Source organism: Phoca vitulina, unplaced genomic scaffold (assembly GCF_004348235.1).
Source record: "Phoca vitulina isolate PV1807 unplaced genomic scaffold, GSC_HSeal_1.0 scaffold17, whole genome shotgun sequence".
In the NCBI taxonomy this organism is placed as follows: Eukaryota; Metazoa; Chordata; class Mammalia; order Carnivora; family Phocidae; genus Phoca; species Phoca vitulina.
Window position 1 is genome coordinate 11,572,561 of NW_022589720.1, and position 26,856 is coordinate 11,599,416.

Consider the following 26,856-nt stretch of genomic DNA (forward strand, 5'->3'; position numbering starts at 1 on the left):
CACAGGAGGGTGGAGCTGGGTTGCTAACTCCTTGTGGGTGGTCTGGAATTGCTTCCCAACGAGAGCAGGCTGCAGCAGGGTTGGGAAAGACCACTCCAGTCAGCCCGGTGAAGGGAGAGAGAAAGCCCACCCAGGTAGTGCAAACACCTAGGTAAAAGGCCAGAGGTGGTAAGCAAACACAGCTGTATACAGACTGCAGCAGGACAGGTGTCAGAGATTTGGGGAAGAGTGAAGTCATCGAATTTGCTGACAATAATAAAATAAGGAAATGCTAAGTTCTGGACCTAGACAAAATCATGAAGTTCTTTTCCACGCACACCACCCCTCATCTTTCAGTTCCCTTTACAGCTCTCAGCTGACCTCCTTTATCCCATTAACCAGCTCGTAGGCTCTCTTGGCACTCTCCTTCTCAACATCTGCTCTTCGAAAGATCCCAGGTTTACCGATACTAAGGTGTAAATGACTGATAGGATCGTGTTGTAATTGAGTTGATTGATATTATTTTCACAGTGGACAAAATCCCAGACCAAGGAACACATGTTGAATTGTACCATTTGTTAGAGGAGGTCATCAAGAGAATGTAACTGCTGGTTGACCTGGGCAGTCGGAGGCTCCTCACCCACCCCACATCCAGTCCTTGGAATGTGTGTTCTGACCACCAGTCCCATAGTGGGAGCTGTTCCCAGGACATAGCCTGGAGAGAGGAAGGTGTTGTTGATACCATCTGGATCATATGCGTGACTGAACCCAATTAAGGCCTCTTTATACATTTTTAAGATTTGGCAGGGGCGTGCAGAAATCTAATCGTCTTGTGGCCACCCAAGACAAGCCTCATAAGTGAGTTCCCTTGCCTATTAAAAGTGCCACCTACCAAGCTGGAGTGGCCTCCCTCTTCCTTTGGTCTCTCCCTGCCTTCTGTGTAGGGGGTCAGTTTGCGAACTAACAGCAGAGGCCCCAGCTTGGACAGCTTAAAGACCCCAGTTGAGGGGAGTCACAGGACTCCTGGATAGGTTCTGGGCTCCTGAGGCCTGCTTCTGCTCCCGCCGTGTTGGCCCCTCCCTCAAGGACTCTCCTGGCTTCTCTGCCTGATTAAACGTCACACCTTGGCTTCCCCATTCCTGCCTTGACCCTCTGGATTTCTTAGCACGGATTGTGCAATGACAGCTTGGGCCTTGGCTCACACTAGTGTCTGTCCTCACATTTACTCACTCCCGTGCTGTGATGGGGGACGGGACATGGGGCATCTCACCAGGCCCCAGGGTAGCAGGTTGCAGGATAGACCATTGTTCTAGGCTCAGCTCATTCAGGAAAAAGATCAGATATGGCTTTCAGGGAATCACTGAGTTCAGGGGAAGTGATTTTTTTTTTTGGGGGGGGGGGGGATACTTTCCATATGGCCCTGGAGGCTGGGTTCAAATGCCAGGCTGCCATTTACTAACTGAATGACCTAGTGCTAGATAGTTTAAACCCTCTGTGACTCAGTGCCTTTTTCTGTACATTGGTAATAATAATAGTATATATCTCAAATGAGGGTTGAATTAATTAATACATAAAGAGCACTGAACAGAGCACTTCATAAGTGCTCAATTAAGCTCTGCCAACATCATCATCATCATTACCATCACGACCACCTAGAAACCTCTTCACATTTCCTCTGTTAAAAATACTGACCCATGGGACACCTGGGTGGCTCAGTCGGTTAAGCGCCTGCCTTTGGCTCAGGTCATGATCTCAGGATCCTGGGATCGAGTCAGGCATCAGGATCCCTGCTCAGCGGGGGAGACTGCTTCTCCCTCTGCCTGTCACTCCCCCGGCTTGTGCTCTCTCTCTCTCTCCCTCTGACAAATAAATAAATAAAATCTAAAAAAAACCACCAAACTAAACCTACTTGATTTTGGAATAAAAATCTGTAGAAATTCAGGGACTTCATATAAATAAGAAGCAACATATGCTCAGATACAATGCAGAAGGGAAGTAGAAAGAGATAAGGGTTTCTCAGGTTTTAATTTTTATGGATATCAACAATGATGGCGTAATGTTTGCAATGACAATGACTAGCCAGAGAACTTAAATGACATTTCTCCAAAGAAGATATACAAATGCCTAATAAGCACATAAAAAGATACTCAGCATCCCTAATCACCTCACACCCATTAGGATGGCTATCATTAGAAGAATAGAAAATGATGTGTTGGCAAGGATGTGGAGAAATTGGAATCCTATGCACTGTTGGGAAGAGTGTTTTCTGCTGTGGAAAAGTGTGGCTGTTCTTCAAAAAGTTAAACACAGAATTACCATATGATCCAGCAATTCTACTTCTAGGTTTATACCCCAAAGAACTGAAAGTAGAAACTCAGAAATAGTTATTTGTAGACCTATGTTCATAGCAGCATTATTTACAATAGCCATAACTTGGGGGCAACCCAAGTGTCCATTGATCAATGAATGGAAAAACAAAATGTGAGATATACATATGTCTGTGGAATGGAATATAATTCAGCCTTGAAAAGAAGGAAATTCTGACACAGGCTACAACATGGATGAATTATAAAGACAGTATTATGCTAAGTGAAACAAGCCAGTCACAAAAAGACAAATACCGTACGATTCTACTTATATGAGGTAGCAAGTGTAGTCAAGTTCAGAAAGTAGTCAAAGACGGAAAGTAGAATGATGGTTGTTAGGAGCTGAGGATCAGGAAAGGGTAAGAATGGGGAGTTATGATTGTATTTATGGGGCATTTTTGGTTTGTTTTGTTAGGACTTGCAGTAAATCACACATGGGTAGACCAGAAAAGCCCGAATCTCGATATGTAGTCATATCCTTTATTTGACTAATATTTATATAGTGTTTATGATGTGCCAAGCATTACTCTAAGGGTTTTAGACATATTTAATCACTTCATCCCCACAACAATCCCGTGGGAAAGGTACTCATAGGAGCTCCATTTTACAGATAAGGAAACTGAGGCATGGAAAGTTTAAATAATTGTACAAGACTGTGTGGCTAGTAGGGAGCCAAGCCAGGCAGTCTGGCTCCAAGGTCTAGGACTATAAGTACAGTACCATTTTAAGAGGCCTCCCACTCAGCTGTTAGAGTAACAATGAACATTACAGCAAACCACAAAACCCTGACCATGAATTATTTGAAAGGATTTCAGGCTGAGTCCAAACAGCTGTGTTCATAAATATTATCTTGTCGGAGGGGGGCAAGGCTACTGGCTAATTTGTTTCGTGGTTGAAGGACTTCAGTACATTTTATTTTATCATACCACAAGAAATTAGTCCTGGTCTTTTCAGCTTCTAGAATAGACAATTTTACTCATCACTGCTCATAACCTTGTTTAGGTTTAATTAGGCACAGCAATTTTAAGCCATTTACTTTGTATGAGTAACATGGCTCAAAACACGCAAGTCATGGTTTATGGCTGCAGAAAACTACCCCTCTATGTTCACATATGATTTGGATAAAAGGGATTTTTTTTCTAAACATGCAGCAGAGTTTGGGAACATTTTTATTATCTTTTGTGAATCATGGGTTGCAGAGTGGTGGGGTGGTGGAGAGATCAGATCTTGTTTCAACTTCTGCATTAGCATTTCCTGAGCCTCAGTTTCCTTATCTGCACACTGGAGATAGTAGCAGTGCCTACATCATGGGCACGTGTGAGGATTAAATGAAATAATATGCAAAGTAAAACATAAAAGAATTCTCAGAGTGCCTGGCCTGATGTCAGCTGTCCGTAAACGCCCAGCAGTAAATTAGTTGCTGTTGCCGTTGGAATTTTACTGGAGTTGCCAAAGACCTACGATCCTTTGCTCTGAGATTCAGAAAAAGAGAAGCTGATTCCATCCCTGACATTGCCCTAACTATACTGGAGCCACCTAAAATTCCGGTGTTTTCCACATCTTTCTTTAGTTACGGGATTTGTTTCAAAAGGTGTCCAAACTTGCCACATGCAAGTCTGTTTCTCTCTGGAACTGTGTATATTGGAGAAAAAGGAAGTGTTCACCACGACTTTCGTTTTCTCCCCCCCCCTTTTTTTTTCTGAAAAAGGGTCCCGCTGAATAGAAAATCAGGGGCCAAAGAACCTTGTTGTGAGCGCCTTTTTATTGTTGGTCTGTTTATTTTTTCCTTTTGATAAACAATTTTATCAGAGGATTAATTTTGTCAATAACGCACGGATTCCGGCTCCTAAAGTAAACTGTGAGTGACTTCTGAGTAAGCATAACCCCGTTCTGCTGACCTAGGGGAAAATAAAGATCAAAAAATTTGCCCAATCTAGTGGAAGAGGCCCTGGGCCGGGAGCTACATCTGGATCCAGCCTCGCCCTCCCATGGCCGTGACCCACCAGCGGCTTACTGTCCGGGCCAGGGATAGGAATCCTTCCGTACCCTCGCCGTGCAGAGGAAAAAGGCACGGGTCCCTCTCCCTCATCATCCCACCCACCAGGTTTCTTTGCTTCCCACTCAATGGACTTTCGATGTAAAGTGCTAGGGAGATCGCGGGATCCGTCCAGGTGGAATTCCCAAGACGTCTCCGGAGGAGCGGCTTCCCACGCCCCGTTCTGCACGCGGAGCCGCGGCGGACCCGGTGGGTGCGCGGAGGCCCCGCCCATCTCTGCCCCAGGCCCCGCCCAGCTCCGTCGCGGCCTCTCATTGGCGGCCCAGCGCGTCAGTCGGCCCCCGGGCTCCCGGGGCGGGAGCGGGGACCGCCGTCCACACCCGGCGCCTTGCGAGCCTGCCAGCCGCGGGGAAGCGATCCCCGGCGCCGGGGGGGCGGCCGCGGCGTCTGACTGACCGACGGGGGAGGCTCCGCGCCCGTCCGCAGCGCGCGGCCGGCATGGCGGCGCGGAGAAGCCCCCCGGGGGCGCGGGAGCGGGAGGGTCCTCGCGCCCCCGCCGCAGGTGGGCCCCGGGCTGGGGACGGGGCGGGGCGGGGCAGGGCGGAGCGGGCGGGGGCCGGCGGGCAGCCCGGGGCGCGCTCTCCTCCGCTGGCCGTCGGCGCAGTCCGCGGGTTTGGGGTGCGACGCCCGTGCGCTGAGGGTTGGAAGGTCCGGGGGCGCCCCAGGGCAAGGGGGGGACCGAGCTGCACCCCCAAACACCCCCGGTAGGGTTTGAGCTGCAGTCGGGGACGAGGGTCGCATCGCAGCTGAATAGGAACTATGCCCTCGGGAGGCAGAGCTGTTTGGGTCGTGGCTGCGAGCCACCTGCCGAGGCGGGGAGGGCAGGCTCCTGGGAGGAGGGAGCCCGTCTTGCGGGCTGGAACGGGGTGGGGGGCACAGGCAGCCGCTGGGGGGCCGGGCCCTGCCGCCGAGGAGAGGCAGTGTCCCCTTCTCGGTGTCCTCTCTGAGAACCTGATTGTTGTCGGGGAGTTGCGGGGCGGGGGGAAGTTGACGGGTTTCGCGCTTTGCTGGTGGAGGATGTGGCCCACACCTTCGCAGCAGTCAAGACTTCTGAACAACAGAGAAAACTGGCTTTTGAACAAGAATGTCACCAAGGACAGGAGCTGCCGCACAGAATGGCACGGGTCGCGCGCTCAAGTATGGGCGCTGAGGTGGGGGCGCCCCCCGCCCGGTGTCTAGGAGTCTCGCTCCCCGCGTCGGTAGCTGGGGTAGAGGTGAAGGCTGTTTTCCTCCCCCGCCTTCGGCTGGCAGTCCCAGCTCCGAGGAAGGTGGACGTAGCAGCTTCTCGGTTTTGAGCGCATTCCCGTTGCGTGTTTGTCTGGTGGCCCCCGCCGGGGTGTGAGCCTACTGGTGATTTTGGGGGAGCGTGCCTGTTCACCAACAGAGAGCTGGGGCTCGAGGTACTGCAGCGTGTATGGGAAGTTGGCAGGTGCCAGGACTGCTTATTAATTGGGGTTCTTGGTCCCAGCAGGAACTTTTGATTCACACTTGAGCTGTTGGGTGTGGTGGAAACAGTGCCGTTCTGGGAGTCAGGACATGAGTTCTCGACCTCATTCTGCCCAGCACTGTGTGTCTAGAAGGCACAGTCACTCTGGACTTCTCATGGATGGGGACGTTGGGGTAGCTGATCCATAAGCCACCCCCCCCCCCCCCCCCCCCCCCGCCCCTTCCCCTTTGCCGTATTTTGGGAGGAAAAGCAAAGCTGGGAATGGAGGTAGGCCTGAGAAGGAGAAAGCTGGTTTGGGAGGCAGAAAGATACCTACTCTGGGCTTAACCTAATGGCCAGGAATTTTTCCTTCCAATGCATCAAGTTCAAGGTGTGCCAGCCCTGTGAGCCCAGAAAATTCTTTCCTCAGCTCCAGCCTGTGGGGACTGCAGATGGTGTGCTGTAGTGGAAAAATGTGATTCAAGGATCAGGTTATGGAAAACTTTTTTTTTTTTCCTCCAAAACATAACCCATAACTTCTGAGGACTAAGGAGCATAGTTTTCCTTCTTTACAGGTGGTGTTGGGGCGGGGGGATTTTTAAGGCAGTTGCCAAAGGTAGGATGGGGGCAAGTTATTTTTACCTACCCCTCTTTTGGTAAGAGAGAGACCAAGGTTCACTTCTGAGGTAATTGCAAGTGCTAACAAGTCACACTTGACAATAAAAACCAAATGGACAGCAGCCGGAGGAAGCCCACAGAGCGGGTAGGGATGGAAAGAATTTTCTGGTAGCCATTTTTACTCTTTGTAAGTGTTTGGATATTGAGAATCATGAACTAAACATCTGTGCACAATATGATGGGAAAGACACTGTCAGAATTGGAATATTTAGACAGGGAAGTGGCACCCAAGATGATTTGGTGCAATGCTCCGAGGCCCCAAGACTGGGGAGGAAAGAGGAAGCAGGGGAGACCCGCCCACTGGAGGAGAAACTCAAAATCCTCAGCATACCTTTGGCAGTCGGGGCGCTTGAGGAGGGCATGTGCTTCCTGGCTCATCTTGCCTCTGGCCAGCCTCCGGGTCATTAACTGTTATGATTAGTTCACACTCTGCTGTGGTTCTTCACCAAAAAGACTGCAAGTTTGCAGCCATGTCCTCAGGAGCTGCAGGACCCCGGGGTGGTCCCTAGGGGCTAGCCGGGGGTGGCAGGAATGCCCAGTGTGGAATGGGGGACCCAGCAGCCAGGTCCCCTCCTTCCAGCTACACATAGAGCAGCTCTGCTTTTGCCTCCCCCCCTTATATGCTGTTCTGAGTAAGATTTTGTTTGGGGAAAAGAGTCTAATGCTAAACAGAAAGTTTAGAAATCATGGTAATGGCCAATATTTTTGGAATTTTGCTGTTGGCTTTATTCCATGGAAAGAGCTTAGAACCATGCCTGGCCCACAGTAAGCAGTCATTATTATCATCATTATCTTCATACTTTCCTTTTTTTGAAAAATTTTATTTATTTAGTTCAGTTAGCCACCATATAGTACATTAGTTTTTTTTTTTTTAAAGATTTTATTTATTTATTTGAGAGAGAGAATGAGAGAGAGAGCATGAGAGGGGGAAGGGTCAGAGGGAGAAGCAGACTCCCTGCTGAGCAGGGAGCCCGGTGCGGGACTCGATCCAGGGACTCCAGGATCATGACCTGAGCTGAAGGCAGTTGCTTAACCAACTGAGCCACCCAGGCACCCAGTACATCATTAGTTTTTGATGTAGTGTTCAATGATTTATTAGTTGTGTATAACACCCAGTGCTCCTCACAACACGTGCCATCCTTAATACCCATCACTTGGCTACCCCAGCCCCGTCCCCTCTGAAACCCTCAGTTTGTTACCTGGAGTCCATAGTCTCTCATGGTTTGTCTGCCTCTCTGATTTTCCCCCCTTCAGTTTTCCCTCCCTTCTCCTATGGTCCTCTGTGCTATTGCTTATGTTCCCCATATGAGTGAAACCATATGATAATTGTCTTTCTCTGCTTATTTCACTTATCACAGTCCCTTCCAGTTCCATCCATGTTGATGCAAATGGTGGGTATTCATCCTTTCTGATGGCTGAGTAATATTCCATTGTATATATGGACCATATCTTCTTTATACATTCATCTGTTAAAGGGCATCTCGGCTCCTTCCACAGTTTGGCTATTGTGGACATTCATCATTTCCTTACACCGTGAGGTGGTTGTTATTTTTATCTCTATTTTATTGCTACCAAGTCACATACAACTTGTACAAGTTTTCCCACTTCCCACGTAGACTTTTCTACTAATTAAAAGATGTGTTCCTCAAAACCATGGAATACATTATTCCAAAGCTGTTCAAGGATGACTTTATGTACAAAGCAGATGTTTCTGATCCACCAAATGCAGTCTTTGCCCCATTCCCTTGGGCAATCCTAGGTACCACACTGGGTAAACAGGTGAGTTTACCTGGTGAGCACTTCTGTGTTTAAAGGGAGTGTGGGCAAATCAGAATGGCTAAGGACCAGAGAGCTGGTCCATGGCAAGAAGAATGATGAGGATTGTGGGGCTCATACATTCCCTCCTCAACACGGACTGCTAAGAGGTGCTTCCAGTTGTGATCTTATTCTAGAACCAGTGCTGTCAAAGACTCTGCTCTCCAGGACCTGAACAATGGGTGGAGGGGGTGCTAGCAGTGGTCAGTGGGTGCCAAGGAGGAGAGGAGTGAGTAGCTGGGGTTCTTTGTGTGCTAGTTGTAATCTTCAAGAGAAATATTTTCCATCTTTAAAAGATAGTTTGAGGGCTTAGGAACAAAAACAAATAAGCAAAACCCCAACGCTGCAATTAAAAACATGCACAACAGAATGTTTAAAACCAAATGGTCTGTAGTTGGTATTTTTTGCCAGCCCGTTCGCCCCACTTTGATACTTTTACATTTCTGTGAGATGGATTTGATGCCAAACACAATGTAAGTTTAGTAGCAGGTGCTTTAGCTGAGTCGAAATCCTAGATGGGCACAGTTATGCACTTGAAAATGACCTTTCACCTGGCTTCCTGGCGTGGGTGGGTGCTGTCTCCTGAGTCTCCAGCACCACAGTTGTCCTTGCCACGGAAAACAGTGGGCATTTGCTGGAGACACAGCCCACGGATAGTCTTAGGTAATCTTCACAACCACCACTCTGACGGAATTTGCTCCAAGTTTCCAGCTAGGAAGTGGTGGCCAGGATTCAAGCCTGGCAGCGTGGCTCCATCCAAAACCGATTCTTCACCGTCCACCTCTTCTGTCTCCTGAAACTCGGTTCAGGATTATACCCGAGAGCACTCTAGTGTCCGGGTTCCCTCCCCACATTTCAGTTCTTCCCAACTAAAGTTGGGTTATCATTTCAATACCCCGCTGTTGCTCCACGTAACTCACAGGTCTGGGGGACAGAAGAAGTGAGATTGTGAGAAAGTCTTCATGATCGAGCTAAAACTTCCAACATACATGGTTGCTTTTTCTTAGCTATGAAAGCCCCTGCGTCATCTTGAGAGGAGTGAGTGAGTTATTGGGCCCGTGGATTTGACCTTTTTCTTCTGTCCACTTGAAATCTCTGGTAAATGTGCAGTTACTTAAAACAGCATGCTCTCAGAATCGAGGTTGCTTACATGTTTATTGATTTGCAATTAACTTAATGGAAGAACAGATAAGTGTTATTTCACAATAAATCAACAGAGAAAAGGTTTTGTTTATGCGCTTTTTTGCCAGTAATCTTTTGTTCTGGTTATACCCCATTTACTACTTTCTCATTTCGTTGGAACCAGAAGAGACAGGTGGCATCATGTTTAAAATAAGAGGATGATAAAATGCTTATGTTCATTTCTAGGAGACTAAGGACTGTTGTCTGGTGTCACTGTTGCTGGGATTCTCAAGTAATAAGCAAAAATCTTAGAAACCAGGGCACTTGGGTGGCTCAGTTGGTTAAGCGTCTGCCTTTGGCTCAGGTCATGATCCCAGGGTCCTGGGATCAAGTCCCGCTTCGGGCTCCCTGCTCAGCAGAAAGCCTGCTTCTCCCTCTCCCTCTGCTGCTCCCCCTGCTTGTGCTCTCTCTCTGTCTCTCTCTTTTCTCTCTGTTAGATAAATAAATAAAATCTTACAAAAAAAAATCTTAGAAACCGTAGCACGTAAAATGCTATGCTCCATGAATCTCTGAATTAAGATTTAGCAGTTAGCCTTTTGTTGTTGATTTAACCAGGTATGGATGACTTTGAGGCTATGTGGGATTGTTGGATGGCAGATATATGGTAATTTAAAATACCGTATTAGCTCTCTCTCTGCTTGCCCTGTAGTTGGCTTTTATGAATATTAGGGTTAGCCTTCTAGCAGAGGGAAGAGTAATGTAATTGGAATTTGGTTCCTCAAGAGACCCCCTCCCCTCCAATCCAGAGAGAGGTGGAATCTGATTCCACATCAAGGGTTAACTGTCGAAAGGAGGGAAGCCCACCATCCTCTCTTGTTCCGGGTACAGCGGACTCGAACGCCCTGCTCTCTCCAGGCCTGGGACAGCTGCAGGGGGTTCAAACGCAGCGGAGGTGGGCGAGGGAGCTGGTGGTGGGAGCTCATCAGGCAGTGGTCTTTGAACACCTTGTGTCTCTCCTCTCAGCCCTGGAGTCCGTAGTCCCCCAAATTTAGGAGAAGTGAACTAAATTCCTTCTTGCCTGGTAAAGAGAGACCTGTCCCCTAGGTCTTCGCATAACGCCTGGTGCACCATGGCCATACCTGTGGACCTGTGACAGGAAGACCTCACCTTTCCCGTGAGGTCTCTAGAGTGACAGGAAAAGTGAGTGCTCTGTGTCTTCCAAGTCGTGTGTCCCAGGCCACTGGGCCAGGTCGAAATGCCCCAGAGGAAGCAGGACAGCCGACAGGAAAGAGACGCGGAAGAGGTGACCAGCCCGTGCGGCGTGGGCCGCGTCTAATCGGCCGCCATCCTGATACAGGGGACCGGACAGTACTGATGCCAGCAGACAGATCAGCTCTTTGGCATTTCACTTGGTGTTTTAAAAATGAGCTGGGAGTTCAGTTTGTCGCTAAGGATGCAGTTGACCACTTCCCTTGAAAAGCAGCTGTAGCCAGTGGTGATATTAGGGTAATACCGCGGGGTCCCTCGGCCCTGCGCCTGAAGCCGTGTCAGACTTGGGCGTATCGCTTCCTTCCCCTGCAGTCTGAAGTAGAGAGAAAAGCCACTCGAACTGAGAGAGGGTTTATGAGACCAGTGTTCTCCACGGTGTCTCCCTCTGCTTTGGTTGCTAAGTATTGGCTGAAGTCACTTTTGTTAAACTCAGCTGGCTGGTAGGGTAGGGGAATTGTGCGGCCAAGGCTGCTGTTGACCTGCACTGTCTTGTTCTTCATGCTTTAATATTCCAGTGTATTCTCCCATTTATGCCTCATCGGTTGATTCATTCAAAATGTGGAGCTTGTAACCTCTGAAGGTACGGTTCTCCTCCCTCCCTCCCAGGCTCCTCCTCCACCGTCCCTTTTTAAAAAAAAAAATTCTTGCTGTTTTTGGAAGCTGGTCGCCCTCCACGGAAGCCCCGCTGTGAGAGATCTGTAGAAGTGAGCGTGGACTTCTAAGGGTGGGAGTTGTTGCTGGCACTTGTCACGGCCTCATGTGACTGCTGCGTGTGTTCAGGGCATCTTTCCTGTGGTGCAAGTTGTGGGTAATGTTTTAAGTGTAGTTGAACTTCAGTTGTTTCACAACTACTTAAAATCCTGTGCCTTGTGCCTCAGTGTGACAACTCCTTTGACACAACGCAGAAACCAGTTACCATAAAGAGGCCTTTAGTGGAGGAAGGGACCTTGCAGCTGAGGGCCTGGCCTCCTTATGCCTGTTGCTAGGGGAGGAAGCTGAGGTCCAGAGTCGCTCAGCTCTCTAGGACCAGACTGTGGGTCCCTGAGCCCCTGGTGCTGGCTCATTCCTCTACCTTGAAGCCATCCCACTAGGTGACCACTTCACGTTCTCATTTCCTGCTTTGTGTGTACATGAGTGTCATTAAGGGAAGAGAAAACACTGGTGGCTCACTGTTTCTGACATAGGTGTGGTGTTCCAAGTGAGAAGGGTGACCACCAAGGTAGAGGCTCTTAGTTAGGATTCCGTATGGCGGAATAACAGAACAACCCCAAATAAGTGAATCAAGTTTATTTCTCTCATGTTCCAGCTCAAAGGTGGCTCTCCAGGGCTGGGATGGGCTCCATGGTGTCAGGGGTCCAGCTCCTTACTTCATGTCCACCATGCGTGGCTCCCATGACTAGCTCCTTCGTGGTTCAAGATGGCTGCCGGACATCAGTTACCGCACTCACATTCTAGCAAGCAGGGAGGAAGAAGAACAGGGAAGACACCCCGCTCTGAAAATTGCACATAATGCTGCTTACTCCGAATTCACTCGTGCAGCTCCACCCAGCACCTAGGGAGGATGGAACGTAGCCTTTGTTCGGGTAGCCATGCATGCCGGTAAAGTCAGGACTCTAGTTCTCTGGAAGAAGAGAGAATGGATACTGAGGGAAGCCGGCAGTGTCTGTCTTGGAGACACAAGGCCTGGATCCTGATTACGTGGATTCATTTTACTTATTCAACAAATATTTATTAACCGTCTACTCTGTGCCTAGGCACCGAGGAAGCCGAGCGCAAACAGACACAATCCCAGTCCTTAAGACGTATACCTATGTGGGGAGACAGACCCTGATCAAACACAAACACGGTTGTGTAAACTGTGCTAAGTGCTGTGAAGGGAAGGGACACGGTGTGCCCAGCGAGTAACAGGGACTTGAGCAAGCCTGGGGGCGGGGGGGGGGGGGGGGGGGGAACGGGTCAGAGGCTTTGCCCCAGGAAGTGACCTTGGAGCTGACAGCTGGAGACTGAGTAGAGTGGAGGGTGTTACGGGCAGAAGAAAGAGCTCAGGCGGGAGGCCGGTGTGGGTGCTCAGGGAGGAACTGACAGCCAGTCCTCTTGAGCAAGAGGCAGCGGGGAGAGAAGAGGGAAGAATTAGGGTCAGCCCGCGTGGGGCTCTGGAGGGAGGGTGACCTTCGTCGTCGGCCTGTCTGGCACGAGATTGTCCCGGGACATGGAACTTTTACTGCTAAAACTGGGAGAGTCCCAGGCAGGCCAGGATTGCTTGGTCACCCTTGCTGGAGGCCACAGGAATACTTGGATTCCTTTCATATGAACTTCAGCCAAGTCCCTTCTTAGACATAGCCCTTAGCCGCCGAGACACCACTGGCTGGTAAACGTCGCCCCTCCTACTGGCCGAAGGGAAAGAGGCACAAAACACAGGCAACACTCCCTGTGGTTGGAGGGCGTGACCAGTGAGACTTTAGCTGGCATGATTTCTCCTGAGAGGAATTTCGGAAATTACTTGGCATGTGATGGTATATTATTTGAGATAACAAAAGGGCCCAGGGCAGAGGAAACCCATACTCCGCGGTGGCCTGTCTCAGCGCTGCCGGTACATCGGAATCACCTGGGAACTTAACCAGTAAATCAGAAAATGCACAGGTGGACCCAGGGCAAGGGAGATCGGCTCCATCCCAGGGCCCCTCAGGCGTGGGCATGCGAGTGGGTGGCTGGGGATCTTGCAGAACACAGACGCTGCTTCCGTGGGGCCCGCGGACCTATATTCCTAAGTGCCCAGGCGGTAGTGATGCTGCTGTCCAGAGACCTCGAGTACAGTGTCTGCAGTGTTTGATGAGTGTTTTGGAAGCCACTGGTTTCTTTTCCCGGAGAGCAGAGCTAAAGGACCACATAGAGGTGCATGGGTCCGTGAGAGGAGAGAGGAGGAAGACGCCAGGAGCCCAGGGAGGCTCCGCTTTGTGCCGCCATCAGGGGTGGGCCCACCTCAACTTCTCAGTTGGTTCCTAGGAGCTGTGGGTTATATGATGTGGCTGGTTCCTGGTTCCAGAAGAACCGGCTCTCCGTGGTTTCTGGCTAGGATGGGGCAATAGGAAGGTGATGCACCATTACCTCTCTCACACCTTGTTGAGAGGCTTTTCCAGCTCACTTCACTGGCTGCTAGGATTTGAGTCTTTCCTACAAGTAAGAAAACCAGGGGCACCTGCGTGGCTCAGTCGGTGAAGCGTCTGCCTTCCGCCCAGGTCATGACCCCAGGGTCCTGGGATCGAGCCCCGCATCGGGCTCCTTACTCAGCAGGGAGCCTGCTTCTCCCTCTGCCTGCCGCTCCCCTGCCTCTGCTCTCTGTGCCAAATAAATAAATGAAATCTTAAAAAAAAAAAAAAAAGAAAACCAAAAATAATAAGAAAAGCCAGAAAGATTTTTAAATAGATGATACACCCATTGAATGTAAAAAAGCAACAAAAACAAAAACAAAAAAACCCAAACAAACAAAGAAAAAATACCACTGGCTACAGAGTGGGAAATGGTTTGGGGAAGGGAAGCCAATTAGAAGGATTAGTAACCATTAGTGACAGAGCCCAAATGGGTCTGATTAATGGAAAAATCACCGCAGGGCAGAAACGAAGAGTGGTTCATCTGAGTGTACCCTTAGTTCTCTCTCGGTCACATTTCATAAATGATTTGTATTGGGAGGTGGAAGACAGGCTTAATCTTTAAAGGTCTAAGAGTTGAGAGAGCGCCACCAAAGTCCTGGCGGGCAGTGAACCAGGTCCAAGAACGCGAAGTTTAGCGGGGACTCGTGTCAGCTCCAGGGTCTCAAGCACAGAGCCTGCACGCGTGATGACCTCCTTGCTTCCCTTCCCAGGTTCTGAACCTGAAAGGTAGCCACGGGAGTCAGAGAATTTTATTTTTATTTTTTTAATTTTTTAAAAGATTTATTTATTTGAGAGAGAGAGAGCGAGCGAGCACGTGCACGAGCAGGAGGGGCAGAGGGAGAGGGAGAGAGAATCTCAAGCAGGCGCCACGCCCAGCACAGAGCCCCACGTGGGGCTCGACCTCACAACCCCGAGATCACCACCTGAGCTGAAATCAAGAGTCGAGCGTCTGACTGCACCACCCGGGTGCCCCAGAGTCAGAGACTTTTTAAATGTCAGCTCAGTGAAAACACCCACACGTCCTAGCTGTGTGGCCAGATGGGCTTGCTGAGCAATGCCCGAAGTGAGCTCACCTCTAAAAGGTTAGGCCCAAGGGCACCTCTCTGCCAGCAAGGGAGGAGGGGCCAAGCTGAGCGGGTTCTTCCAAACCTGCCCTCAGACCAGCCGCTTTCCCTCGGGAAAGAGTCAAGTGAGAGAGGGCTGGGGCCGAGGCCTGAGCCAAGTCTCCAGGAAAGCCCTTCCAGCTGGAAATCCGAGAAGGGTGGGATGAAAGCGCCGGTCTGTGTCTCTCCCTTCAGAGGCTGGGGAGACATACTCCAGCAACAGGTCTAAAGGGCTTTACGTTGATGGCAGGCTTAAGGCGAGCTGACGGCTTTTTCTTTCGCAGGTATGCAATACTAACTAATACAGTCTCAGGCTGTCTGCATCCTTTGAGTGAATCATCTAGAACAGGGTTTGGCAAAGCACAGTCCCTGGGCTGAATCTGGCACCACTCAGTGTTTAGATGGCCGGCCACCTAAGAATGGTTTTGACATTTTTTTAATGGTTGGGGGGGAAAAAATCAAAAGAATACCATTTCCTCACATGTGAAACTTATATGAAATTTGGACTTCAGTGTCTGTAAATAAGTTTTCTTGGAACACAGCCCCGCTGCACACTGTCTCATGCTTGCTTTTAGTCAGGGCCAATTTGAGAACTTGGGACAGAGACCAGATGGCTGGGGAGCCTAACATACTTTCTCTCTGACCCTGCACAGAGAGCTTGCTGAGCCCTGACCAAGAATGAAGGGCTGGTCAAGGGTTTGCATTGTCTCCTGGGTGGGTCACACTCAGGACAGTGTGTTCCGCCCCGTGGCCTCACTGTAAGTGTGGAGTGGATTCAGAGGAGGGTGACCCTGACGATGAAGAGACACCCCCCCCCCACCCCGAGACTGTGTCCTATGAGGACTGGTTGAGACCACAGGAATGTTTAATCTAGGGGAAAAGCAGGCACAGTGCAAATGAGGGCTGCCTTTTATGTCCCTGCTTGTTGATTGTTTTGAATTCTTGGAAGAAAATTGCTCCAGGAAGGCAGCTTGGAGGTTAATTCAAAGGGCCCTGACCTTGAGTCAGAACGTGTTGGTTCAAGTTCGGACTTCTACTCGCGTTCCCTGGGCTTCAGGTTCTTCACCCCAGAGATGAAGGGTGCAGGCGACAGCCCATCCCGCGTCCAGGTCCACAGTGACTTAAGGTTCAGCTTTCACCTCAGAGGTGTCTTCCGGCCGGCAGGGGACACGGTCATGCAGACACCTCACCGACGTGCAGCTTGGATGGAGTGCAGAGGGAGCGCCAAGGGGAGGGATTCACTGGGGGCCGGTGTGCATCGGACCTCGGAGAACAAGTAGGAACTCCAGCCCCTTCACCCAAAGCATTCTGTGATTCCGTGAAAGACTTAAAAGGTGTCGTGTAGGAGGGCAATCCCACAGGTTCCTCAGGACTCCAAGTGATACCCTTTCAGACCCGACCACACAGGTAACATCAGCATCTCTAACAGGATCTAAAGGCCCTGCTGCTCTGAGCCTGGCCATCCTTCCCTTGCTTCCCTTGCCTTGCGGACTCTCGTCCGTCCCCTGGGCCTCCACTCTGACTCATGCTGGCCGAGGTCAGGTACCGATGTGACCTCTGTTGCTGGAGCCATGTTTCTTTGGAGCAAACACAGGAGGAGGGGCCAGCCTTGTGTTCGCAACAGTAGCATCAGCTCAGCCCACAGGAGGATTGTTTTGAATTCTTGGAAGAGAACTGCTCCAGGGAGGCAGCTTGGAGGTTAATTCAAAGGGCACTGACCTTGAGTCAGAACGTGTTGGTTCAAGTTCGGACTTCTACTCGGGTTTCTTGGGCTTCAGGTTCTTCACCCCAGGATGAAGGGCGCAGGCGACAGCCCATCACATGCCCAGGTCCACAGTGACATTATGTTCGCAACGGTACCATCAGCTCTTGGCCCAGGGCTCAGCCCACAGGAGGAGCTTACTCTATTCATAGACTAATGGTAGACTTGGATCAATAAAGAGAGAAATATTCCAGAAAAGGAAATGGTCTCCCACACATGGGAGTGCGTCCCCACCCCCAGAGGTGGAGGGGAAATTGCAGCGGGAACTCAGCCAGGGAGTTTCCAGGTGCCTAGTGCCTTGGCCCTTACGAGCACCCGTGTGTGGCTTGGGTGTAATTTCGTTCTGACCCTCTGTTATCACTGATGGATGGTCTTCTCCATTGGGGAGACCTTTGGGATCCCCGAAGCTACGTGATTTGGCTGACATCCAGCAGCTAGGCTATGGCAAAGTAAAGACAGAGTCCCCGGCTTGTTCGGCTGAGTCTTTGGTCTCTCCCAGGCCAGGGAGCCTGCCTGGCTGGCTAAGTTGATCCTGGAGTGCTGAGATTTCTCAGAGACGGTGTTCCAACTCGCTAGGACCTGGAAGCCTCGCCCACCCTCAGCTCTTGTGTTTTTAGAGTTGGGGGGTTTCAAAATCCCCTACCCGTGATTAGAAAATTACACTTATCTTTTAAAGTGATGGGTTGCAGTTAACACCCCTAAACTTGTGTCCAGTAAGTGAAAAAAGTCTCAGAACTATGACACTATTAAACACACACACACGCACAGTCCTGTCGGGGTTTGGCAAGAAGCGGTGTGCTACTGTCCTTCCTCACACTCAGTTGAACAGGAGCCTTGGGGACAGCATGCCCAGTCCTGCGGGGATTGTGCTAGAAGCCCGAGTGGGTTGCCTCACAGGGCTACAGCTGAATGTCTTACTGGTCATGGCTTTCGAGATAAAAACCTTTCGCTTGGTGGCTCTCTTCCTCAGCGATACTGATCTTGCACTTTTGGGTTATAGCACTTTACTGAGTGGAAGTCTGTCCTTTCTTAGTGGAGCAGACTTAATACCTGAAACACAAAAGCATACAAAGACTTTTGACCTCACATTTCAAAGATTGGTTAAGAGGACTTTTTTTTTTTCCTGAATATTTCCTCCATAACTGATATAAAAACAAACAGCTAACCTGTGAATTTTCAAGAACCAAGACCGTTAAAATCCAGTCTTTCACACTGCCATGCTGGCTTTTTTTTTTTTTTTTAATTTTATTTATTCATTTGAGACACAGATACAGAGAGAGAGCATGAGCAGGGGGAGAGGGAGGAGCGGGCCCCCCGCTGAGCAGGGAGCCCGATGCCGGGTTGGATCCCAGGACCCCAGGATCATGACCTGAGCTGAAGGCAGACGCTTAACCATCTGAGCCACCCAGGCGCCCCACATGCTAACTTTTAAAAATTCTCTAGTCGTCTGCTCCGTACTCCGCATTACTTAGAAACCTCGATGGCCTCAGGGGGTTTGTTCTGTATGTTTGTCATTCTGCTTGCATACTGTTTATTTCATTTATTTAGACTAACGTGTATTATTTTGCTTGATTCTCGGGTCTCTGAATTTCTCAGAGCTAAGTTCTGAGAGAGGTGACCCCCTGGAGGATGGAGGTCTGCCTGCCATGCGGGCATCCAGCTCAGAGAGCCTCGTGTTATTCTTTTTTTTTTTTTTTTTAAGATTTTATTCATTTATTTGAGAGAGAGAGAAAAAGAGAGAGAGAGCATGAACGGGGTGGGGGGAAAAGCAGAGGGAGAGGGAGAAGCAGACTCCCTGCTGAGCAGGGAGCCCGCCATGGGGCTCGATCCCAGGACCCTGAGATCATGACCTAAGCCGAAGGCAGACGCTTCACTGACTGAGCCACCCAGGCCCTCTGGGCCTTGTGTCATTCTTCGTCCCTGCAGAGAGACCCCCCCCCACACACACACACCAGGGTGTGCTGAACCCGGGTAGTGCAGGCCGAGGCACCGTGGGCCTGGACAAGCCGACCAGTAGCCTTCCCTGACAGGAGGGCATCGTGCCACCCATCCACCATCTCCTTGAGGATAGAGCAGATGTCTTTCCACTTCACATCCTGCCAGCCCAGCGCCCAGCCCAGCGTGGGGGGAAGAAGGACAACCGAGGAGGGCCTGGCGGCGAGGGGGGGTGGCGCGGGGGGAGGCCTTCCCAGACCCTGCTGAGGCTGGGAGGCCTTCCCAGCCTGTCTGCTGTACCGTTTGGCTTCTGATCGCACCTCTCTGCAGCATTTCCCGCCCTTGCTGAGAAGACCCCCGAAAGCCACATTCACTTTTTTGAAGGGGGCAGTGTTCCAGGACTCAGCTCAGAAAAGTGTGAGAAGTTTACCAACACCTCTGAAATGGCTGTGTCCCTTGCTTGGTCACAGCTGCCCCTAGCCCTTCACTGCCCTCGACACAGAGTGTGCAGCTGTCCTGGGACCTTTCCCACGGGTCCCTCTGCATCCTAATCCGTCCGTAAGTCTCTCTCGGGCACTCTGTCTCCCGGGTCCTGCTGAGTAACCGTAACACGGGATGCACGCAGGTGGAAGAGCCGTTGTAGGCATTAAATTCAATTTAGTATCTTTTACCTTAAATTTTAACAAGATGATTTTAATGCGTATATTTCTACACTCCCTCTGCTCTCAGGCATCTGAATTAAATTGCCTTTTACATCTTTTGGCTCAGGCCTAATGTCCCCCCTCCATGGCCCACTGGGGAGCCCCTGATCTGCTTCAGGAGAAAGTCATCAGCCAGACGCAGCTGGCTGTGTAGACAGACGTGTGTAGGAAGAAGGGGTTGGGAGAGAAGTAGAGGCAGGAAGGGATGGGCTCTCTGGGCCCGGGACACCCCTGGAAGTTTTGGGGGCAAAGGAGACACTGAGGAGTTTCCATGAGAAGGAGCCCAGGGCTCCCCACTGGGACTGCCATCTGCATAATCACCCTGCTTCTGGCCCTGCAGTGTCTTTTGGTTTTGTTTTCGGGGTTTTTTGTTTTTTTTTTTTTTCCCTTTTGGTTTCCTGTTTGAATTATTTCAGCTTTGGTACATTTTAGAGAATGGAAAAAATTCTAAGTAGAATTTTACCGCAAAAAAGTGGCTTTCTCTCTCTCTCTCTCTTTTTTTTTTCACTTCTAGTCCTGGTCTCTATCTGCCATATATAGTTTGAGTGGTGGCAGATGAGATTTGACTTTCAGATAGCCTCCTTGTTGACTTCGGGAGATTCTGGTGCCATTCCTCCAGGGCATCTGAGCAACTTAAGTGCTAGTTCTTTCGACTGTGTGGGTTGGGGTCTCTCGCATGTCTTCGCACTGAAGACTGGGGGGTGGGGAGCAGTGAGACCTAGTTAATCCACTTTCCAATAGGACAGATGTGCACGGTGGCCTAATTTCAGCCACCACCCAAGTGGTCCATTCCAAAAGTACTAAAATGAAATTTTGTTTTTTCTCTCTTGACTAACATGGGTGAGGACCAAATCCATAATTCTGGCAGGAGAGGCTTCATTACCAAACCCGGCCCCCCACCCCCCCGCCACTCCCATGTTGCTTGTCCTTGTCCTTGACCCTCTTTGTATCTTTTCCCGCTGGTTGCCGGGGTCAGCATCGCCCCAGCGACAGGGGAGGGGAGGCTGGGCGGGTCACTGCTGAATCCTCCCTGGTGGGCTGGCGGATGGGGGACCCCAGTGAAGGTCCTGACATGGGAAATTTTATCCCCTCTCTGCTGTATTTGGGGAAATGAGATTTGACTCATGAGATCATCCAAGTTGTGATGATGAGTTTTCCGCGAGGCACCTCATTTGTGGTGTTCTCGTCTATGGCTGTTTTTTTGAGTTATAATCCAGTTATTGACACGTGGGGGGAGGCGGGGAGATGGATTTTAAGTCTCTTTTTTAAGAGTCTTAATTCCACTTGCTGTAGCAAAGCCGATTTGAAGATTGACTCAGGGGCATACTTCATAGGCAGGAGAGCCAAGGGATTGGGCCTGCCACTCGGGCTCCACATTGCCCTGGCTTTGAATCTCAGCTTTATCGCTTATGTTTCAATCTTTCTCTCCTGTGCGGCTTCCTCATCTGCAAAAGAAGGGTGGTTGGACTAATAGCAATAAAAATAATAATGAACATGGACTTGGAGACTCAGGGTTTGCCAGATGGCATGCTCAGCACTTCCCTAACATTTCCACCCCTCCCCCAATGGCTCCTGAGGCAGAACCTGCTCCATCCCCCATGTTACTCCGTGGGAACTGGCGTGCGGTCAGCACTCCGTGGGTGCCACGCACTGTTGCCATCCCCAGGCTGAGAAACAGAAGCTTAGGGAGGTGAAGTCACCAGGGCATGAGCAGGGCTGGGTTGCGGCCCTGGGTGGAGGAACGTCTTCAGGTGCATGAGGGAATGAATTCCTATGGAGCACATAGCATGGCTCTGGCAGATAGCCACACTCAAACTGTAGCTGTTTCAGCGACCAATGAAGCCATACACTTTCCTACTAAAGCACTGCACTTCCTCTCCTTAGATGAAGAAACCCCACTCCTCGTAATGTCATCGTATCTTGTATGAACCCCTCAGGGTTGTCTATGAGCTGCACCTGCTCCCGTGGGACTTCTGGGGTCCCGCCCCCAGATTGCTCCCTGGCGCCCACACCAGCCCCCATGATTATGCTCCCGGGCCCTTGTTGGGTTAAGCCACTTGACCAAAAACTGTGCCAGTTAGGTAGAGGGAGGCCAGGAGTGTAAGCTTGTATTCTAGGTTTGCACGCGAGAGGCATACTGAGCCCTCATGTGTTTGTTTGTTTTCTGATAAGTTGATCCTATCTCCCTTTCTTGGGTTGGAGGCGGGGTTTAATTTCAGGGTAAAGGCAGTAGGGCCAGGGAAGTGTGTTGTACATGTGGGGTGGGGTGTCAGATGAGCCATAATCTGTAGGGGACCCCGTGGAGGCCCCAGGCAGCTGCCAGAGAGGCTCATGCTCAGGAGAAGGTGCTGGTTTAGGGGGTCTCAAATCAAGTGCCCCAAGGGGCCTGCCAGGAACTCAAAGGATGCCAGGGGTTAGAGTCTGGGACAAATGAGAGCAGGGTGCCCCATGGAGGAGGCAGCAGCCCCACCTCAGTGACTTCAAGCCCTCCAAGTCCACACAAAAATGAGCACCAGCCAGTGGGAAATGGGCAGATGCTCTACAAGTCTCTTCCTGGAAGAAGAAATGTGAATGTGTTCCTACAGAAATGCAGACTACAGAGAGAAATCACAACCAGGACTCAGGATCGGGGTGGAGGGAAAACGCAGGTGCTGGGACATGTGATGGGGGGTTAATTGATGGTTTGTTCTGGAAGGCACTTTGGCCATAGCTGTCAAAACTAAAAATGTACACACCTCTTGATCCAGAGTTTCCTGTTTTGAAATTATCCTAAAAGCTACCCTGAGCCCACAGGGACCGTTGGAGGATAATGTCTGTCTCGGCAATGTTTGTAAGAGTGAGAAATGGAAAACAATCCAAATGGTTTATCACTACGTACATATGTGATGGTCTGTCTTTATACTGAAATATTATGCGTTCTTTAAAAAGAAGAATGTAGATCTATATGTAGTGATATGAAAAGATGTCTACTTTGTATGAAGAGAAAGAGCAAACTGTAAAATCATGTGTAATATTCCATTTTTCTAGAAAATGTTTATAAATACATGAAAAGAAATTATGTATCACCTAGACAAAATTCTAGTTCTTGCTGAGTTTAAGGATTTACTAAAAGTATTTGCATAGGTCAGAATTGTCACAGTTGGGAAATCACTCTGAATTAATAAAAATCTAAATTATAGATGTAAAGGCAGTAGAGCTTTACATTTTTAAACAGCTCCCGAAAAGTTTTACTAAATAGCTAGGCAGGGCTAAATATGTAATGAACAGCTAATGAACTGTTCTAAACAGATGAGTACCTGTTTTTGAAAATGCCCTTTTAAGTCATTGTAAGTATGTCTATTCTTATTTACTGGTAACTTTCTTTTTTTCTTTTTTGGTTAACTTTATTTGCTGGTAAATTCTTTCCTTATGAGAGTTTAAATGTATATCAAATATCCATATGGTCAAAAATGCTAAAATTGGGGTGCCTGGCTGGCTTAGGTGGTGGAGCACGTGACTCGATCTTGGGGTCGTGAGTTCAAGCCCCACATTGGGTGTGGAGCCGACTTAAAAAAAAAAAAATGCTACAATTGCAGATCCTGAATTGCTGAGGCTTTTACTGCAGTTAACCACTGGAATTTTACTAAACCTTGTGCCAAGGAGGGAATGATTTCACAATGAACCCCGGGAGGTTTGGCCACTATTCCAAAGTTCTCTTCCTCATTTGTACGTCAGCATTTTACATGCTCAAGCATAATACAATTGGGAATCTGCTGCACATAGTAAAATACTGTAAGTATACAGTTGGAGCCCTCTGGCCTGTTCGTTCTCCCTGGTCACATCAGGATGGGAACGTATGCCATAGGCAGCACACCTGTCCCCACCTCACTGCTCTTCTAAGGGGTGTCCAGCCTGCTGTTTGGGTCACTCATTGTGTGTGTGAAGGTGATGCCATCTGCTATGGCTCATAATGATCTAAGAATGTCCCAGTGGGCAGAAGCGCCTGGTGGTGGCATTGCTGGAGGCCCCCTGGTGCCGAGCAGAATTCCTGGAACCGTTCTTGGCTTCAACAGATACACAGCACAGTGCACGCATGCACCGTGCTGGTTCTGAAATCATCTCATTCCATCTTGCCCCAGTGAGGTCCGCGTTTTCCCCAATATTACAGTCAAGACAATTCAGAGGAGAGCAGTCAGGTTTCCCACGGTCACACAGCCACGGTAGTAGAGGCAGGTTTTGAACAGGTCCCAGGGATTCTGAAACCGATACTCTTTATGGTTATTGCTGGTCAATTCTGTGGAACAAAGATATTCTTACGTAGAACGTTGATTATAGGAGAACCGGGGGTTTCTTTAACTTTCAGATTGAATTTTTGAATGCTTTAAAAACTGTTTATGTGGGCGCCTGGGTGGCTCAGTCGTTAAGCGTCTGCCTTCGGCTCAGGTCATGATCCCAGGGTCCTGGGATCGAGCCCCACATCGGGCTCCCTGCTCTGCGGGAAGCCTGCTTCTCCCTCTCCCACTCTCCCTGCTTGTGTTCCTGCTCTCGCTGTGTCTCTCTGTCAAATAAATAAATAAAATCTTTAAAAAAAAATAAAAATAAAAAAAAAAAAATAAAAACTGTTTATGTAATCAGGGACTCCTGGGTGGCTCAGCCGGTTAAGCATCTGCCTTCGGCCCTGGTCACGATCCCAGGGTCCTGGGATTGAGTCCTGCATCGGGCTCCTCGTTCAGCAGAGAGCCTGCTTCTCCCTCTGCTTGTGCTCTCTCACTCTCTCCCTCTGACAAATAAATAAATAAAATCTTTTAAAAAATAAATATATAAAAAATAAAAACTATTTATGTCATCAATGATAGACACTTTGCAGGTAAAATTAGCCAATATATTTTCCCCCCTTAAACAAAGCAGACTTGTGTAATTGTGATGTGCCTTTTTTTAAATTATTAATTTCTTGTAGGAAGTGACCAAGTTCACTCCTGGATGCTAGTCACCAGCCAAGCTTTAGGTACCGTGTGGAGAATAGCAAAGGGGTCAGTGATGTTGGCAGCTTCATGTCTGGTGGCCGCCCTCTGCTACTTCAGGAGGATGCACTGCAATTTCGGGCACTGGCTGAAATGGTAGGTGGTCAGATCAGCTTCCAGTTTCACGAAGAGACCCTTGCTGTTCAAAGTATATTTTTTATATCATTGTTCCCTTTATCTTTTAGGTGGATTGGATATCTGCAGAGAAAATTCAAAAGTAAATATTTTCATATGTTATTTCTAAGGTGCAGAGAGGGTTTGAGAAAGGTGAGGAAAGGGAAAATTAACTACCTTTTCTATTTGATTTGGTCCAGGGAACCTCAGCGTGGAGGCGGAGGTTGATCTGCTCAGTTACTGTGCGAGAGAGTGGAAAGGAGAGACACCACGTGCCAAGCTGATGAGGAAGGTGAGTCTGCTGATACAGGTCATGGATGGTGCAGAATGCATGTGTGAAAATCAGGAAGCAAACATTGCACTCTGCTTTACGAAGCCCAGAGATCCGCTAACACCAGAACTGCCACGAGGAACAATTGTGGCTCTCATGATAGAGCCAAGCAGCTGCCACACACTGGCTTTGGGCTGTCACCTAGATAGAGCGAGGGCCTTTGAGGACCTGGACGAGGACGTAAATGGGGCTGTAATTTCAAGAAATTTGAGGGGGGCACTCTTTTCAGCTCCTCCTGCCAGGCCTATGGCCCATCTCCACATGCAGGGGAGACTTCTGTCCTTGGAGGGATTAGGCACCTGGATGTAAAAGATTTTGAGGATTTTTAGAATTGCCCATTGGACCAGTCTTGGTAAATATTTCCAGCAGTGCTATCCAACCTTGTCAGCAGCGAGAAAGTTTTGTTGCAAGTACTTTTTAGCATGGTCTTAAATGTATATAGTATTTTTTTTTTTTTCCACTGTGGTCAAGTTATACCATCATCTTCCCTAAATGACATTCCCTGGCCCTGAGCTTCCAGGAATTCATCAAATGAAAGAGCAGGACTTGGACTCACTACACACCGAAGTCACTTTAAAATGACTTGTGGTTGCATTCATAATTTAGAATTGTTTTCATTTTTGTTGTCCACTTTATTTGGGAGTCACACCTCAGTGGCAGTGCAGTGAATTCATTTTGCTTATTCTCTCATCCAGAGGAGTTCAAAACCAAATTCTTCTTTTTGTGCGGACAGGCTTACGAAGAGCTATTTTGGCGGCATCACATTAAATGTGTCCGACTAGTAAAGAGAGATAACTATGACGCTCTGAGGTCAGTGCTGTTCCAGATATTCAGCCAGGGCCTCTCCTTTCCATCCTGGATGAAAGAGAAAGACATTGTTAAGGTACGTCCACACACTGGAAACGTGGGGGAACAACGCGTCGACAAGCATTGCAGTGCAGATGGCTGGGTCTTCCGTGGGCGGCTCTGAGATGGAAGGCGCCTTCAAAGGCCCTACATACCCCGTCCATCTCAGAGAGGCCGTCCTACTCAGTATTGTTTGTTTTTAATGTCACCATCTTTTCTCAAGAAGGGCATCTGTCCTTCATAGGCAAAGTGGTCTACTAAAATTCACTTTTTTACTCTACACTTACTCAAGTTTTGACAAACACATAGAGTGCTCCAGAGATCCCCCCTATTCCTTTATAGCCAACCCTCTCTCACTCCTAGCCCTGGGTCACCATTGATAGGTCTTACATCCCTATCATTTTGCCTTTTCCAGAATGTCCAATCATGGAAGTATCCAGTGTGTAGCCTTTTGAATCTGACTTCTTTCATTTAGCAAAATGCATTGCCATTCATCCATGTTCTGTGAATTTGTAGTTCATTCCTTTTTATTGTTGAGTGGTCTTCCTTGACGTGAGTATGATGCAGTTTGTTTATCCGTTCATCACTTGAAGGACATCTGGATTATTTCCAGTTTTTGACAAGTACGAATAAAGCTGTTATAAATATTTCCATACAGGATTTTGTCCTTTTGGGCAAATGCCTGGGAATGAGATTGTTGGGTCATGTGGTAGGTGTAGGTCTAAGTTCATAAGAACCTGTCATCTGTTTTCCAGTGTGGCTCCGCCATTTTGCATTTGTACCAGTAATGTGTAAGAGTTCCAGTTGTTGCACATTCTAACCAGGATTGATTTGGGGTTATTTGTAGCCATTCTGATAGATGTGCCCTGGTATCACTCTGCTTTTAGTTGGCATTCCCCTAGTATGGAAGGATGAGTGTCTTTCCATGTGTTTATTTGCCATCCATGTTATCTTCTTAGAGAAGTGTCTGTTCAAGTCTTTTGCCCATTTTTATTTATTTGTTTATTTTTAAATTATTATTTTTTGTTTTATTTTATTATTGACTGAATTTTGAGAGTTCTTTATATATTCCGAGTACAAGTGCTTTATCAGATAGTGATTTGCAAATATTTTCTCCCAGTCTGTGCCTTGTTTTTTTTTTTTTTCATTTTAAGAGTGTAAGGTAGTACATTCTTTTTCTCTTTCTTTTTTTTTTTTTTTTAAG

The 26,856-nt window shown here is 48.8% G+C and overlaps 1 protein-coding gene across 1 annotated transcript in view; it reads left to right on the forward strand.

The window, feature by feature from the left end:
- Window positions 1–4,788: 4,788 nt before the first annotated feature.
- OTULINL (OTU deubiquitinase with linear linkage specificity like) overlaps window positions 4,789–26,856 on the forward strand; it is a 28,347-nt gene continuing 6,279 nt past the window's right edge. Inside the window, exons 1-5 of the mRNA XM_032415372.1 lie at window positions 4,789–4,903; window positions 24,298–24,457; window positions 24,547–24,578; window positions 24,676–24,767; window positions 25,540–25,689. Coding sequence (XP_032271263.1) covers window positions 4,840–4,903; window positions 24,298–24,457; window positions 24,547–24,578; window positions 24,676–24,767; window positions 25,540–25,689 — 498 coding nt within the window. The 5' untranslated portion in view covers window positions 4,789–4,839. The remainder of the gene's footprint in view (window positions 4,904–24,297; window positions 24,458–24,546; window positions 24,579–24,675; window positions 24,768–25,539; window positions 25,690–26,856) is intronic.